Source organism: Cantharellus anzutake (genome assembly GCF_015039405.1).
Source record: "Cantharellus anzutake strain C23 chromosome Unknown EI90scaffold_34, whole genome shotgun sequence".
Classification (NCBI taxonomy): domain Eukaryota; kingdom Fungi; phylum Basidiomycota; class Agaricomycetes; order Cantharellales; family Hydnaceae; genus Cantharellus; species Cantharellus anzutake.
The window spans coordinates 37,889-54,868 of record NW_024066984.1 but is presented as its reverse complement, the minus strand read 5'-3'; the positions used below and the strand labels follow the sequence as shown (position 1 = coordinate 54,868).

General features: G+C 49.8%; 1 protein-coding gene across 1 annotated transcript; it reads right to left on the bottom strand.

Moving 5' to 3' along the window:
* Window positions 1-14,385: 14,385 nt before the first annotated feature.
* Window positions 14,386-16,234, bottom strand: EI90DRAFT_3125727 (uncharacterized protein; the record flags this gene model as incomplete). The annotated part of the gene is made up of 5 exons (XM_039063863.1): window positions 14,386-14,445; window positions 14,504-14,688; window positions 14,745-15,386; window positions 15,434-16,091; window positions 16,154-16,234. The coding sequence occupies 5 exons, from the start codon at window positions 16,232-16,234 to the stop codon at window positions 14,386-14,388; spliced, it is 1,626 nt and encodes a 541-aa protein (XP_038914384.1).
* Between the last annotated feature and the right edge of the window lie 746 nt (window positions 16,235-16,980).

Below are 16,980 nucleotides of genomic sequence, written 5' to 3'. Positions count from 1 at the left end.
AGTAGCGTAGTTTCTAAGTTTCTCCCAACAAGAAATGCGTCCAGGTCCAGGGAACAAAAAAACTAAGTCTGTCCTGGGAGAGGTTTTTCCCTCTCAGATGCTTGTGCAGGAAGGCCTGCCCACATTTGAGAGTCGGGGGGGCTGTACGTGACATGTGGTGTTCATATCAGTATTGGCAAATTTAATCTCGATGTCAGGACACTTTGTTCATCAAATGTTTGTTGGCATCATATTTCCCCTTTTCCCTCCCTCCACCCCTTTTCTTGGGATGGATCCCCCTCATCCTCATGAGCACCCACCAGATACTAGGGTACCACAAGTCTGCTGGCAGTTTGCTTGTAGCTGTAAGTGGCTTTTTGGGGTGTGGCCTTTTGAAGGTGAGCCTCTATTTCATCCCTGATATTGATGAGTATTGATACATTCCACTTCCCATATGGATTTGTTGGGATAGTTTTGGAGACTCTCAAAAATTCCTGACACCACTTTTGTAAAGTGGATGCATATGGCCATCCATGATTCCATGCAATTGCAACCCACTCAGAGGCAATCATCCAACCTTTACTTTCAATCAAAGTTGGGTGGTTGCAGCAGTACACATGGAACAGTTACAGCATCTGTTCCAGTGAAAGGTTGGTTGAGGTTCCGACCTTAGTGTTGACTCCTGCTATCCTCAAGCTGTCTGGAAATAGGCAGTATAGAGTTGATATTTTAGACAGGGGAGGAGAAGAGTGAAACCCAGTTTCACCCTTCCTGTCATGGCCATGCATTCTGGCCCGTTCCCTGCCTGTCCCAATGCTGCCTGTGCCTGTTCCCACTGCATGAGTGTGAGCACGCAAGCCCCAACCCTCATCCCTATTCTCCTTGAGGACTCCCTGCTCACTCCCCACTTGCCTGTGGTTCCCCAATGCTAGACCAACTCCCCCACTGCCACACCAACCTCCCCGCCTTGAGCCCACCTCCGGCACCATGCCCAGCGTGACTCCTCTACCCTGCCCACTTGGCCCCTACAGGGCCACTACCATTCCCGTGCCCAACTCTGAGTCCAGCACCGATACCATTGCCATCACCGCTATCGCAGCCCTACACCCCTTTGTTTATTTATCTGTTTTGACCCTTGGTCATTGCCTGCCACTGTGTGGCCAACCCCGCTCTTTGTTCCCTTTTGCTTCCAGACCCTTCAGCCTTCGGGGTCCGGAGTAAGTTCCAGAGGTCTGGAGTCGGAAGTCAAAGTCCGGAATATTGGCTAGACATAATAAATGAAATGCAATAAGGAATACAAGGAGATAAGATGGAGGAGGTCAAGTACTGGAGATGTGACCAGAGTTCCAGAGGTGGAGGTGCGATGGGGTTCCAGTGCAGGAGTCCGGAGCTGGAGGTGTGGAGCATCACAAGCTCTGGTCTGGAAGGTATGAGGTTGGGATTGGACCCGGAGTAAACTGGAGTCGGACCGGAGGTAGTGTTGGACGTTGTGTTGGAGCCAGAGGTAGAGTGGGCTCTCAACAACCAACAGGGGGAGGAGGAGGAGGAGGATGTGGAGTTCTGGAGGAGGAGATGGAGGTCCAGAATCAGGAGCAGAGGTCCGGAGTTGTATGGATATGACATGAAGGATGCAATTGATCTATTTGAGTTCAAACACCCAGACTGTGTCAGAGTATGGATATTTGACTGCTCTTCAAGCCATGAGGGATTTGCCCCCAATGTGTTGAATGTGAATGTCATATCCATACAATCCCAACCTCCGCTCCGGGCTCCTGGAACTCCGAACTCCGACTTCCAGAGCCCTACTTCCCTTCCATCACTTTCTCCTTGCTGACTCCCAAGAGGTTATCCCACCTCCAGCTCGGACACCACCTTTGGTCTGACTCCGGAACATTCCGGGTCCGACCCCAACCTCGACACCTTCCAGACGAGTACGCAAAACCTATGCTCCCAACTCCGGACCTCCGCTCCAGTATCCCGTTCACATCTCGTCTCCGGAACCTCCGGTCTTAGTTCCGACCTCGGACTTTGACCCCACCTCCACTTATACCCATTGTATTGGTTAGCTCATTCCATTTAATTACCTTTGCCAATATTCCGGAGTTTAACCTCCGAGTTCGGACTTTCCGGACTTACTCCGGACCTTGCAACTATTGCATTGTCCATTTCAATTCCGCTATTCTCCCTCATTCCTATTTGGGCTGCTGCTTCCTTTCTATTCAGTCAGCTAGCCATTCCCGACTCCCATCCTCCTTCCTTCCTTCTTGGGTCTTGGCCCTTCATTCCTCCTTTGGGAAACACCATTGAGTCAAACACTTGACCCTCGGTGTTGTTCCTCTTTCCATCTCCCTTTGTCTTCTTTTGTCCTACCCTTGTTCCTTTTGATTCCGGACCCCTCCTTATATACAATGTACCTAGTAACTTGTAACCTCAGTCTGAAATCGACATGAATTCCCCCCAAGAGACTTTCCCTCTGCTAGATCCGAAATTAGGGACCCCTAGGACAACCAGCAATGGCACAGCGCTCCGCATGAGTCGCTGAGGCCGAGGTCCTTCCACGCTAAGTCTCTGTCATATCCATTCCCGGCCATCGACTTCCGGGCTCTCCGACCCTTCCGTTCTAACTCCGCTTCCCCCTCACCAACCTCGGAGCCCCCGTATTCCGCAAACCTCCCGGTACCCCTCGATGGTCACCACCCCCTCATTTCAATTTATTACCTACGCCTCCCTAAGTACGGAGCCCCGAAGACTTCCGGACAGCTCCGACGTCCGCTAGCGCACTCCCGCCTCCGCTGGGCAATACACTTGCCTGCCCTGCAGAGTCCACCTTCGGGCTTATCCCTCCTTTCCGTTTCTGGGTTAACGCCTGCCTTTCCGCTAACCCTGCGAACCGACTCGTCGGTAATATTCAGTCGGCTAATGTCTTAACCCCGTTAGCTCCGCTCCGTCCGGCTCCGCCAATTGCGGAACCGTCTCCGCTGTAACCATATATATACACTACTTGTACATAGGTTACGCCCCAGCAGATAAATCAACTAGAGTTACCCCCACTAGGTTCTAAGCGCCAGTCAGTAAGTTAGGGCACGGACGTGTCACTAGGCACAGCGCTCCTGGCAGAAGTCGCTGAGGCCAAAGCCCTCCGTTACGGAGACATTCTTTCGTCTTAAATCTGGTCTCTGACAGTCTCCGATTCCACTCCGGAGTCGTCCGAATCCGCCCATTCTAACAGTGAATGTGAATGGCATGAATGTGAATCCAGGTGGAAAACAGAAAACAATGTGACCAACCATCATCCCACTCGACAACCCACCCCCATTACCAAATGAGGAAGATACTCATGGCCAAGTACAGCTAATGGTCTACCCAGATGACCCAAGCATCCCTGCTGGGCTGCAAGGAAAGCCTAAAGGAATGCACATTGTGTTGCAGGAGCACCAAAGTGTGTGGAGGAAACTTGTTGCCGAAAGTCTAAATGGGAAGCCAATTGGGGCCTGCAAGCAGTGCCAAAAGTCTCAAGCTGCAAAAGATGCAGAAGCATGCATTTCTGCTGTAGTGGCAACTGGTGAGGAAGTAGAGGACATCCCACTGTCAGATGCACTGGATGACCCCACTACGGCCTGACTGGTGCTTGTTAGAATGGGGCGGAAACGGACGACTCCGGAGTGGAATCAGAGACTTAGCGTGGAGGGACCTTGGCCTCAGCGACTCAAGCGGAGCGCTGTGCCATTGCTGTTTGTCCATTTGGTCCTTAATTTCACAGTAGGTGAGCAGGAAGTCTCTTGGGGGCATTTCAGGTCGATTTTGGACTAAACCAAAATGAGTATGTACAAGCGCCGATATATATAATGGAAGGGGCAAAAGCACAAAGAGAACAAAGGGTGACCGAATCGGAACGAAGACGTCCGAATGGGAACAAAGGGTAGAGGGAGCGGAGCGGTACCAAAGGTCATAGGGCAAGACCTGTGATACGTCCGAAAGGAGGTAGAGAGGGCGAGGCCCAGAGGGGCAGGAGGATGAGGGGAAGTGGGGATGATGACTAACTGGCTAGAATAGAAAGAAGCAGTAGTCCAAATAGGGATGAAGGGAAAATGCGAGAAATACATTACAGGCGGCGAGAGTGCCGAAGGCAGTCCGCGAAGCTCGGGGGTTGTGGAGCTTACGGAGGTTACGGAGGCGGGGTTGGAAGTCCGAGGAATATTGGCAATGGTGTTTACATAGTATGAGGTCACCAATGCAATGGACTAAGGCCGAGGTGGAGTCAAAGTCCGAGGTGGGGACTATGACGGAGGCTCGGAGTAAGGTACGAGCGGTGTCTGAGTGCGAAGTATGGAACAGCGGTGGAAGGTCGTAACTTGGCGGAAGGGTGGCGGAGGAGTAACGGAGGGAGGAGAGAGGGGACAGGTAAGGTAAGAAGGAGTGGCGGAAAGGAGAGTAGTCAGGTCCGAAGGTGAGTATCGGAGCAGATGGGGGAAGCGTAGGAGGATAACGGGAGGGTGGAGGTGTTGTGAAGGGGGAGCGGAGTAGTAGGAGGGTGGTGAGAGGTAAGGAGGAGGTGTGTTGCCAGGACCGAAGGTGAGTATCGGAACGGCAGCGGTAGGTTATGACTCCGGAGGTGAAGAGGGTGGAGGTCTGGAAGTCGGGTCAGGGTCGGGTATGCACGGATATGACAGTGCTGTATGATGTGTGTTCTATCCCTGCAATCTGACTTCAAGAGTGAACGGCCACTTCTTCAGCAATATGGAGAGGAGCAGGGCCACATCTGCTTATTCCTACCGAAGTTTCACTGTGAGCTTAACCCAATTGAAATGTACTGGGGGTATGCAAAATATCGTGAGTCAAATCAATTTCTTGATTGATCTCATTTTCTAATATGTAAGCTCTTCAGGATACAGAGCTGCAATGGATGGGAAGTTTAAATCTGCAAAAGCTCTGATTCCACAGTGCTTGGATTCCTGTGACATTGTAACAATCCATCGCTTTTTCCATAAAACCTGGTGCTATATGGATGCATATGAGTGAGTACTTAATTTTGTCCATTTGCTTATTAACATTCCCTACATAGAAAAGGTCTTACAGGGGCACAGGCTGAGTATGCAGTTCAGAAATACAAATCCCATAGACGAATAAAACAAAGTCTTTTTGATAACTAATTTCAGACTTCCATTTGTTCCTTACCTCCACCTTCCAAAAATAGAAATTAGTTTTAAAAAAAATTGGCAGTCATACCAAATTTTCAGACCTGGTAGAAAATTACATTATCCACTGTTTTTATAGTAGAATTTTAATTTGAGGTGAAGTTGTCTAGTAGGATTTTTCATTGCAGAGCTGCCATGAATAATCAATCTACACTGTAGCACTATGCAAAGTTTCAGGCCAATCAGCCTAGTCATTGTGAAGTTATGCCAGTGACAGGAATAGAGTATCCCACACTATGTCAAAGGACATGTGAGGGTGGCACCATCAGAACCGAGACCTGCACTTTGGGAGATTGCAAAGACCAATTTCTGCCCAAATATGGAAGACTCCGGTCAAAACAAAGCATGGAAAATGCAAAAACACCTTAGAACATCACCCAAAAATCTGAAATAAATCATGAAAGCCTGTATTAAGGTTACAAATGCTCATGCATACAATAAATCCCAAATAATTAAACACAAACATTGCCTGTGTACAAATGAGTATGAGAACAACACACATGATTGTCAAACATGCCAATTTGGGGTGCAGATGGGGCTCAACTAGGGGGTTCCAGGAGATCAGGTAGTGGACCGAAGCTTCTCTGGGAAGCTTGAGTCTGCTGGCTAGTACAAGAGTCTGAGAAGGACATGGCCTCAGCGACTCAGAGGGGAGTGCTGTGCCTCCATTATGTCTTAGTTTCAGATGGCTGATGTATCTTGTAAGAGGGGAAACACAAAACACTTGTAGGGGAGTTTGGGGGTGAAGTTTAGTCGAGATTAGAACTAACGTACAATGGGTTCTAATCTACAGGTATATATAATAAAGTGGGGGAGAGGACTTTAGTTAAAGTCCAAATGATACCAAAAGTGTAGGGAATGGATGTGTGGCGATGCGTGCTGTGCACGCTTTCTTTATTCATTGTTTATTACTCTTTATTTCTCGATGTAAACAATGTATATAAATTGCGGGGAAGGGTGAAACAGGTTTTCACTCTTCTCCTCCCCTGTCGAAATAAAGCTCTATACTGCCTAATTTCTGACAGCTTGAGGATAGCAAGAGTCAACACCAAGGTCAGAACCTCAACCGACCTTACAAAAAGGTACCAAAAGATACTGAAAGGTTCTGAAGGGTATCTTCAACAGGGACCAAGGTGTCAGGTCGAGGAGGGTGGAGTAGGAGGCTGGGGAATAAATGGAAATGAAAAGTGGGTAAGGGGGAGTTAGCTGACTGAATGAAAAGAAGATGTCAGCTGTGCTAGAAGTGGGTGATGACTAATCAAGATGGTGAAGGGTGGAGTTGCCAAGGAATTGTCAGGGTTCAGCACCCTGCCTTAGGGTGCCCCGGACTCCCCACCTACTTTACCCCCTTTTATTCTTTGACTGTTGCCTTGTTGTTGCCTTTGTGTGTTGTGTACACGCACGCGCATGGGATAGCGTGGGAACTTTCTGAGCGAGCAGCTCGCCCAGAATGTTCCCACGGGTCACAGCCACAGTTCTGGGCGAGCAACTCGCCCAGAACGTTCCCACGCTTACTGGGCACTGCCACCTGGATGTTCCCTCCGGGTCACACTACACAACTCTAGGAGCTGTATAGTTGTGGGCATGTGACCCATTCCTTTATATAGCAACCATGCGGGGAGATGAGACCTTTACCCTTCTTCTCATCTCATGCCCTGCATAGGCAAGTGTATATATTCCTTTCTTTTACTATACATCTCATGCCCCGCATAGTGTGAGGACAGGTTAGATGGGGGCTGAGGTCAGGGAGCCTCCGAGTCCGAGGCCGGGCCCTGACAGAGAGCTGGTTAACACTCCAGATTTCAAAAGTGTAAACAAAACAGTATATTGCTACTGTTAAAACAAGCAATAAAAACAAGACAAAAATAAGACAAGGCCAAGGGACACTTCAGATACAATCTAACACCATTCACAGAGTAAAATCTTTGAAAATTCACCAAGTAGAAGATTGATTTAATTCCAAATTGAGAAATTACACCAAGGGAACAGCTCCACAGGGTTTTGTTCATCTGTAAGTCATTTCTCAGAGACTTTTAGACTAACCCATAAAACAGAATTAGCCAAAATGCTAGGATTAGTACTATATTTACAACAAATTTACTAGTACACTTCCCCATCCAAACTAAAGAACCAGGGAACAGATTGGTGGTGGTCTTGTTAGAACCTCCCAACTGACTTCCTTCATTCTCTCCTTCAACATACCAGGCCTTCTGGGAGTGAACCAAGGAATGGAATTGTTATCACTGACTCTATTTCCGAACAGCTCTGTTGTTAACACTGCTTAAATCCATGACCAGAAGGCCTGGGACCGAGACTATAGTGCAGGAAACTGAGTAGGACTTAGCATCAATTGTTGAGTGTCGGCACTAAGTCAGGTATCCTCAGATGGTAGCAACAAGTCAGCCATTGTCGGAAAACCGCAGTATCCATTAAAAACACAAAATTTGATGTCTAATCAGGGCTAACAACTGCTGGTAGTGGGCAACGGCCACAAAGGGCCCATGTGAAATTTGCCGCATGCGCGCGACGCGTGACCCGCGTTCTCGTACATACAAAGGAAGAGCAGGAAAATTACTAGAACTGATGACAGCCACAACTGAAAGCGCTAACAACTAAAACAAAAACAGCAAACAGAAGCTAATGTACAGAGGTGAAATACAATGAAGAGAAAGTGAACTACAATGAAGAGAAAGAGTAACAGACGATGTGAAAAAATTCGAAAAGAAGAGATGGAGGAGTATCGGGGAGGAGGAGGGAGACAAGAAAATATAAGCTAGGGGCTGGAGCAGATGGGAATGTAGTCGAGAATCGCGGTATTGGCAGCAGCAAATCCGGGATAGAGTAATATGCAGGTGGCAGCAGCGGCAGCGGGTCAAAAGCGTGAGCCCGGAAAGGCAAGCGGCAAATTGGATCTCACTCACCAGGGGAGCGCGAGATACCAGGCGATAGGGAGAGGGGAAAAGGGATCCGTCAGGGCCCCTTTATAGGCACGACCTAGGTAGTATGAAACCTAAGGTAGTATGAAACCTCTCCTCAACAGCGAAAATTCAGTACGTACCTCCACTGAATGGTCCGCTTCACGCATCTGCGCCGAAAACATTCAGCGTACGACTGAGGCAGCGTGATTTGACCCGTTCAGGCTAAGTTGCGCGATAAATCATGGGAAAACCACGATCGGTGAGAGAAGGCATGTGAATGCCAAAGCGGTCGCGACTGGGCGCAGTCAGGTTTCCCAGCCAGTGGCAAACAAGGGCGGAAACCTGAGGTCAGCTGGGGGCAGACTGCTAACCCGTGATTAGTCTCGTGAAATGAAGACATTAAACAACAACTAATCAGGGCTAACAACTGCTGGTAGTGGGCAACGGCCACAAAGGGCCCATGTGAAATTTGCCGCATGCGCGCGACGCGTGACCCGTGTCCTTTCAATCCAACGATGGTGGAGGTGAGGGCGGATGGTGGTGGAGGAGATGATGATGAAGCGCGTGCGTGAAAATCGAGTGAAGGCAGGTGGCCGGTTGATCAGAAGGCAACGCCATCGAAGGCTGATACTCCCGTGAGAGTACCTTGGATTAAGATTGGGTTTTGCCACACATAGATCAAGAAAGCATCCGAAGACCAGCGCCCGATGGCTTGGATGCGAGTCAATGGAGTTCCGGCCAGTGCCAACGCAGTGGCCCCACCCGATCGCAGCGAATGGCCACTAACATTGTCGTTAGGAAAGATCGATTGAAGGCGCGATATGAACCAAGAACGTGTTGGCACTGTTCCTCTGCTCGTCAGCCAAAGCTCAGGTAGGTGAGGAAACCGCTGATCGCGCGAAACCAAATACTTAGCGAACACCACTAACGGGTCCAATCGATTTCTACGGCTTTCCAACACGATCTGAGACCCTTCAAACAGACGATCCGCTTTGTGCATTGGTAACGTGAATGAGATGTGCGGGCGCGGGAGTTTGTTAAAATGAACACTGCGACGGGAAATGGTTTTTCGAAAATTGCGCAGCATGGAGGAATCGGGATCCACCAATTCTCCTAACCTCATCAAGCAATGCCAGCCCGTGAACACCATCGTGAGGAACAATATGTCGTCATGAGAAGGAGGGGTGGGCAAGCTACTTTGGATGCTAATGAGGTCCTCTTCTGTGAGGGCCCTCTTCCGTCTGGTGGGTGTATTGTGCAGTTTCATGCATCCGTTGAGGCAACGTGCGATAAAAGGTGAGTTTCTGATTGTTCGAACCTCAGGCCAGGAACCTTCCAACTCTGCACAAATGCCTGAAAGGTAAGACTTTACCGATGAAGGCTGGATATAATGGCACATATAGACAATGAAGAAACTCAGCGTGTTTTCAGTGGGCTTTATCGGAAATTCGTGGGTGTCGCAAAAAACGACATAGGACATGAAAGCAGAAGAGTAAGCCTTGCGAGTACTCCGTTCAAGGGAGGCACCTAAAGCACGAGCGCGCTCTCCCATCAGACGCTCCATCGACCATCTCTCACGGACAGGATGTGTGGTCGAGGAGCTCCCCTGGGAATTCATACCTTGACCGCCCCCGACATGTCCAGCGGAGGCGTGAAGTGTTTAATTAAGAGTCCAGGCATATGCAAACGTGCGATGGCGAAGGCCCGTCGTGAGAGTGCATTGGCAATGACGTTCTTCTTTCCGTCAATATGGAAGACGCGCAAGTCGATCTTTGACTCCAAGCGAATTTTGACCGCTGCCATAATGATCGGGTTGTACACTTCCAAGGCACGCAAAGTGTTGAAAATTGCGAAAGATGTGGTAGAATCAGTGTGAATTGCCAGGCGTTTTGGAGGGGGGTTAAGGGAGGCTGCCCATTCTAGAGCAGCAAGCACAGTGACCGCTTCGTTGAAGAAGATGTTGAATGTTCGCTCTTGATCAACAATGGGATCAGCAATATAGGCAGTTTTGTGGGCAGGGGAAAAGAAAGCCAAACCCATTGCCGAAGTGTCCTCCCAAATCTGGAAGTCCGCATCTTCAGCGCCCCACTCCTCAGTGTCCAACATTCGGACCCCCTCCAGAGATTCCACCTGATCTGCAAACCAAAGTAAGTCGTTCCTTGCGAGCTTGTTAATATAAATCAGTGCGCTCATAAATTTCCTGCCCGCGACCTTGTTATATGAGGAGTTCAGCGCTGGTTTGAGGAGTGGGAAAACATTGAGGGCCCAGTTCGCATATCCAAGGATTCGCAGCCAAGATCGGAGGGATTGTTGCCGCGGGGTAGGAGGATTGTTGACAAAGTCGCGAATTGCTGTCACCAGACTTGCCTTTGCGTCTTTTGGCATCCGGATGGTCATTGCTGGTAGATCAACTTCAAAACCAATGATTTCCAAGACTTCGCCATACTGTTGCTTATGGTCCTCATGAGGAACTCCGATGATGTCCAAAAGTCGGAGGAACTCGGCCTGAGGTGTAGGTATACTCCGGCTGTAAGGCGCGTAAAAAGTGAGCGAAGAGGAGAAACTGGCAGAGAAGGCATCGTCGACGTAGTGCAATAAATTCGTGATTCCTCTATCGTGAATTCCGATCCAGCAGACCAGGCCAAAGAACAAGCACCACAAACATCCAGATGCGCGATTCCCGAACACGGCACACCTGTCCACATGATACTGTCCATCAATCAGTGTGGCCTGACGCACCTGCCAACGCGGGTGCATTGGAAGCCGTCGATAAGCCTGAGAAGCATCAGATTTCCACACATAGAAAGGTCTTTTACCACCATTGATTGCCATCTGTGCCCGGATGTTTGTTGCTAAATCTGTGAGGTTGTCAAGCTTAACGAAACCCCCCTCTGCTGGGATGAGAGAATTGAGGGACTTCGATCCTGCGCTATGGTCGTTCACTAATCGGAGCTTTGAAGATCCCTTCTTCGGGACGGTAAAGACTGGCTGTGCTGTCATTCCTGGTAAGAGAGAAGCGCCGAAAGACTCGGAGTACCGCCCCAATAGCATCTCGGTATCACGTTGTCGGCGAAGAAAATCGACTGATTCGTCATCCAGGCTTGGAAAACCTGAAGGACGTGCAACGATACCCCCAGGTTGCAACTTGGGATCGTCGGTATCTGCAAACGGCCAGAAACCATAGCGTAACCCGTGGCACATCGAATCCACAAGTGCGCGGTTTGGATGATTCCTTAACAAGCTCTCGAAGAGGTCAACATTTATTGGCGTGACAATTTTAAACAAGTGTGGGTGCTTAGCAATTGTCTGAGTAATATCCTTGTATTTGTAATCACTGTCAGGCACGCGTGGGATTGGGAGAGCGCTCTCGGTGTAAGTTGCTGATGGCGTACGTCCACAGTCATTGCGCCCAAAAATAAAGCGCATGTGTCGAGGTCGCCTACCCGCATGTTCCAGTAGTGGTTCGGTTTCTTCAGGCAGTCGTCTTTTGAGCCGAGTCTTTTGTACATTGGAAGCGTGGGTGATTCCCATTGCAGTCCCGGCAGACGTGCCTGAATTTGCATGGGTTGAAAGAGCACCCCTTTTTTGTGTTGAATTCTCCACAGATAGGGATTGTACCCGGGCTTCTGCCTTGTTTACCTTTTCCCTTTCCTGGAGCAGAGTGTGCATTGTGTGCTGATCCTCCGCTGTTGAGATGTTTGAAAGCGATGTCACCAAAGAGGTGGATATCGGCGAAGCAGAGCTGGTGTCGTTCTTGGACAAACTTGCGGACAGCGGAGTCGTATCTGATGACGCCAAGGGTGTTGTTGCAGACATTAAACTTGTCCAGCATGTGTGCATAGTAGATGTCGAGTTCGTCCCATCGGTGTGGGTAGGCGTAGAGAAGCGCACACTTATATTTCTGGTAACCCAAAATCCATTCACCTTCCGTCTGAATTTTCGCTTTCCCCTTGGAATGTCCTCTGTTAAGCGTGAGCTCGGCCCCACTTCCAAGGTCGATAGCTTCGTGATACTGGGGAGCGATGGCGTTGTGGTCTTCGACGACGGTGTTGAGGTCAATGTGTCTATCGCATACGAGGTCACGCCATTGGCTGTAGGGGAAGGGTGGTGAGCGTCCTCGTGCAAGGAGGCTCCGGACGGCGGCCTTAGCATCGAGGCTGTAGATATTGCGTAGCTGCAGGGTTTTCTGTGGGGTGGTGAGCAAGGAGTTAGTGTCCCAAGGTCTGTTACCTCCTGGGAGGTCCCAGTTCCAGGCAAAGCGGGGGTCGTGGTCGTCATCAACCTCTCGAAGCCGCTTCGCCCCTCCTCGTGCATCATCCCCGTCGTCATCTCGCTGCCGCCGACCCCGTGAGACTGCATGGGTTCCCCCAGAAAGATCGGCTGTATCAACAACTCGGTCGAGGGGGCGATCGATTGGATTTGGCTGAGAGCTAATGGGTCCCCGATCAGGGAGTGCATGGCTCCGGGTTCCACGGACGATTGCCTCTTCTCTAGATTCAGCCGTCTGGTCGAAACGGGCAACATACCGGTCGAAGAGTTCATTAGTTTGCTCTCGGGTAAGTTCTGTGGCGCCATCGAGGAGACGGCGGAGTCCTCGGCAGGCATCATACAAACTGATGGATCGATTGGAGTAGCCTGAGACAAGGTTGTCGAGTTGATCGAGAAGGAGGCCGTTGCCAGGTGCGGATGTAACCTGTTCAAGGTCGATCCCTCCAAAGACCGAGTCTCTAGTGGCTGCAGTTGTATCACGGGCCTCGGCTGAGACATGCTGCGAGTCTCGAGTATCTGCGGCGGCGTTTTGTGCGTCGGTTGAGACATGCTGCGACATACCAGTGATCACAAGATGTTCGAAGAGTAGAGACAAGAAAATATAAGCTAGGGGCTGGAGCAGATGGGAATGTAGTCGAGAATCGCGGTATTGGCAGCAGCAAATCCGGGATAGAGTAATATGCAGGTGGCAGCAGCGGCAGCGGGTCAAAAGCGTGAGCCCGGAAAGGCAAGCGGCAAATTGGATCTCACTCACCAGGGGAGCGCGAGATACCAGGCGATAGGGAGAGGGGAAAAGGGATCCGTCAGGGCCCCTTTATAGGCACGACCTAGGTAGTATGAAACCTAAGGTAGTATGAAACCTCTCCTCAACAGCGAAAATTCAGTACGTACCTCCACTGAATGGTCCGCTTCGCGCATCTGCGCCGAAAACATTCAGCGTACGACTGAGGCAGCGTGATTTGACCCGTTCAGGCTAAGTTGCGCGATAAATCATGGGAAAACCACGATCGGTGAGAGAAGGCATGTGAATGCCAAAGCGGTCGCGACTGGGCGCAGTCAGGTTTCCCAGCCAGTGGCAAACAAGGGCGGAAACCTGAGGTCAGCTGGGGGCAGACTGCTAACCCGTGATTAGTCTCGTGAAATGAAGACATTAAACAACAATTAAACCCCATAATTTGGCATTTTAAACACCCCGAAACGCTCTGAATACGTTTTTGATAATTTTAATAATTGCATCATAAATCCTTCCCACTGCATCGAAATTGTCAAAAACCCGACTCATCTAACTTACAAATGATCACGACATCTGGCCAACAATTTTCCGACAATTGCCAACGGGCTGCACGTGGGCGACTAGCACCGAGTCTGATGTTAAATTAGATAGGCCGTGCGTTCGACATCATCTGAAATGACCCTCCTGATGACCCTTGTGATACTTGCACTAGATATCCATGACATGTACTTTATTTGGCTGTTGTACGTTGCTATTGTTTTTAATCACATTTCTTGCCGGCCCAAAATGGGCCGTCTCCACCAAGTATCTCCTGGCCGGAACCGATTAGACGAAATTCCGGGTCTTCCGACAGTGTCCCCTAGCATCGCACCACCATAACACACCCTATGATTCATAGACCGGTTAGGGGCACGAAGCACCACGCTCTCTAACAGCGAGTTAGAGGGAGTCGTGGGTGACTAGCCCGACTTGATTGCCGATACCCAGCATTTGGACTGAGAATGTACTAACGGTTGCATCATGAAAGGCCACTCAGAATAGGAGCAAAAAGAACGGAGTCGTCTCCGTCTGCTTAATGTGTAGGCCACTCCCATTTAATGCAACCTATTTCAATCACTCTGCACACTCTGTTGCGAGCTGTGAGCAAGCCGAAGGTTCTCATAAAATCATAAAAAAGTATGGAAGGGTTCGTGTCAGCTACCGGTGGGCACGAGTGGGTGAGATGGAAAGAATACATCCTTGGGTACGGCTTAACGTGAAACACGTCTGGGCCATCATGAGACCCAAATTTCTATTTGGTGGCCAAGAACCTTTGGAATTCAAACAGAGGAGCAATTACCGTATCCCGGTTCTGAGAAGATGAGGGGGCTAAACGAAACGAACGGAGAAAGCATATCAACATGGCTTACTGGGCCAGAAGTGGAAGGAGGGAACTTGAGAGTAGGAGGACGCGAGGGTGGTGGACTTACGCCAGGCGGATACTTTGATGGGTCGCTGGGAATTCGTACGTCGTTCTCATTCATCCAACCCCACACAGTGCCGGCAGATCGAACGTAGTGCTCAATGGTAGTTCGAGGTTTCTGCCCGGATCTCACTATGAGCAATGGAAATCAGATGAGCCGTACCATGTGAGTGAGCGGCGGAACTCACGGAAGGCGGCACTGTTGATTTGATCCGCAAGTGCTACTCGCCTATCGTAGTGCATGTACTTCAAAACCTGCATCAAGCCTGTTGCCTCAGGTTCAGGATATGCCATCAGTGCCCAAACGTTGTCGAGCTCTTTCAAATATACTGCTCGGTCCGTGGCGTTCCTCAAATTTTGTGCCATTTGCAATAGATCTCGGGCGCTTCGTAACACGGCAGGCTGGTTGTCTCGCTCACGATGGGACGAAGCAACGTGTGAGAATATAGGGGGATTAAAGGGATTATATGCGGGGGTGGAAGGAGTGGACAAGCTCATACGTGCAGGAACAGGCGGAGGCGGGTTCAGCCTCCTCGTACGAACATCTTCGATGAAACCTTGAATGCGAAGGTTCAATGCGAGGTGGGAAGGCTCTAGGGAGTGGGGGAAAATAAAAGGTGCTGAATTGAGTGTAGGAGATGAAGGGCGAGCCATCGAAGGGGGTCCAGAGGGGGAGCGAGCCGTTAGGCTAGTGTGAGTGAGAGGAGAAGATGATATATTCAATTCGAGTTTTGGTTGAGGTTCGGATTCGTTCAAGACAGTTGGGAAGTGTGCGTTGAGGAGCTCTGTGGCTTCGGCAATATGACCCTGGAGAATGCATTTTCGGATTTCTGGGGATGACATTAGATCGAGTCATGGAACAAGGCAAGGCTCTTACCTTTTCTCAACTCGACTTCAGTTAGATCAGCCTCGTCGTCCCTTCGCACCTTTTCGACCTCAACGGAGATCGGAAAGGACTCTGTTGATTGCCCGGCTGGGATATCGGCTGAATTTCCAGATTTTGAATCTGCCTTGATAGAGTCTGACGCCAGGGGTTCGTCACTCGCAGGGATGCTGTCCTCCGGGAGGTCTCGAGAAAGAACTTGTTCAATTGAGCGAGTCTGGAGTGCATTTTCTCCTTCCCCTGGTGGCGGGGTCATTACTTCGTCGATATCTTGTTCCTTTAGTCTCGGAGCTTCGGACAAATTTTCCAAGGTAGTGCGGATGTCAGACGTTGGAATGGCAATAGTGTCCATGTCTACAGTCTGGGTTTCTTCGGTGGGAGCAGACGCTACATCGTCAATCGATTGTATAGAATGAGGATGGGAGGGCCGAGTGGGAGGGGGAGAAGCCCGGGAGACTTCAGGGTGAGGCAAAACATTCCCAGTCTTCAGGTCCCGGTCCACCGGACGTTTCCCATACCCGAACTCCATCCCATCGCTGGTCGAGTTCGATCCATCAGGATCATCACACGCAAAGCGTCGGAAATCTCTCATAAACGCCCTGGCTGTATTTGCATGACATTGTTGACACAGATAGGAGAGAACTAAACGCCTCTGTGAACGGAAGAGTCATGTAGAGTGCACAGGGGTATGTCATTAGGGTTGAACGGACTCACAAGTTCAGCTGGCCTTGGTGAGAGATATGGGAGGTTCATAGTGTTCGGATTGTGGCTCATGTCAGTGTTTCCGCTGGGCATCGTTGCTTGAAAAATCGCGAGTTTGACAAATACTGTATGTGAGCTTTCTAGATCGGGCGATGCCGGCAATCGAGCAGGAAGGCTGGAACTCACTGGATCACGCAAGTAAGTCACTAGCGAACGAACTCGATTGACTGTTAGCCATGTGGATCAACTAGTTGGGAGCCCTATGATTTACTGCGCGGGAAACTGTTGGAGAGCAGTGTTGGAGCAACAACGACACTTACCAACCAACCTCGTATTCACCTCGTGACGCCATGAATATAATAACTGGGGAACGCCGCCTGAAGCGGCAGATCCCGCTACTCTCTTGCTTGTTCACCACCAATGATGCCATTGGCTGAGACCCTGCCTGAGTTTCTCATTCCTCAAGCAGTTTTTTTTTTTTTTTCACATTTCTCGCTCCACAATCGCACCGCGAACTGTGGACACGCACAATTTCGACCCACTGGAGAGGATTTGGTAGGCTCCTAGCGGATCGGATCGGTCCGGATCCTGATCAAAATCCGCGGATATGCGGATCAACCGCGGATTATAGATAATATGGTGGAGAACTGACAGAGATATGGGGAAAATGGCACAAAAGATGGGTGTCAGATGCCAAATTTGGAAATAACGGGCCTGGGTGGTTAGATAGGACTTGAAAAAATTGGGAGAAAATATGGAAACATAGGAGGGGTATCTAGGAAAGTGGGATATGTTTAATCCACAGATAATCCACCTATCTGCGGACTAGAAACCGTGGA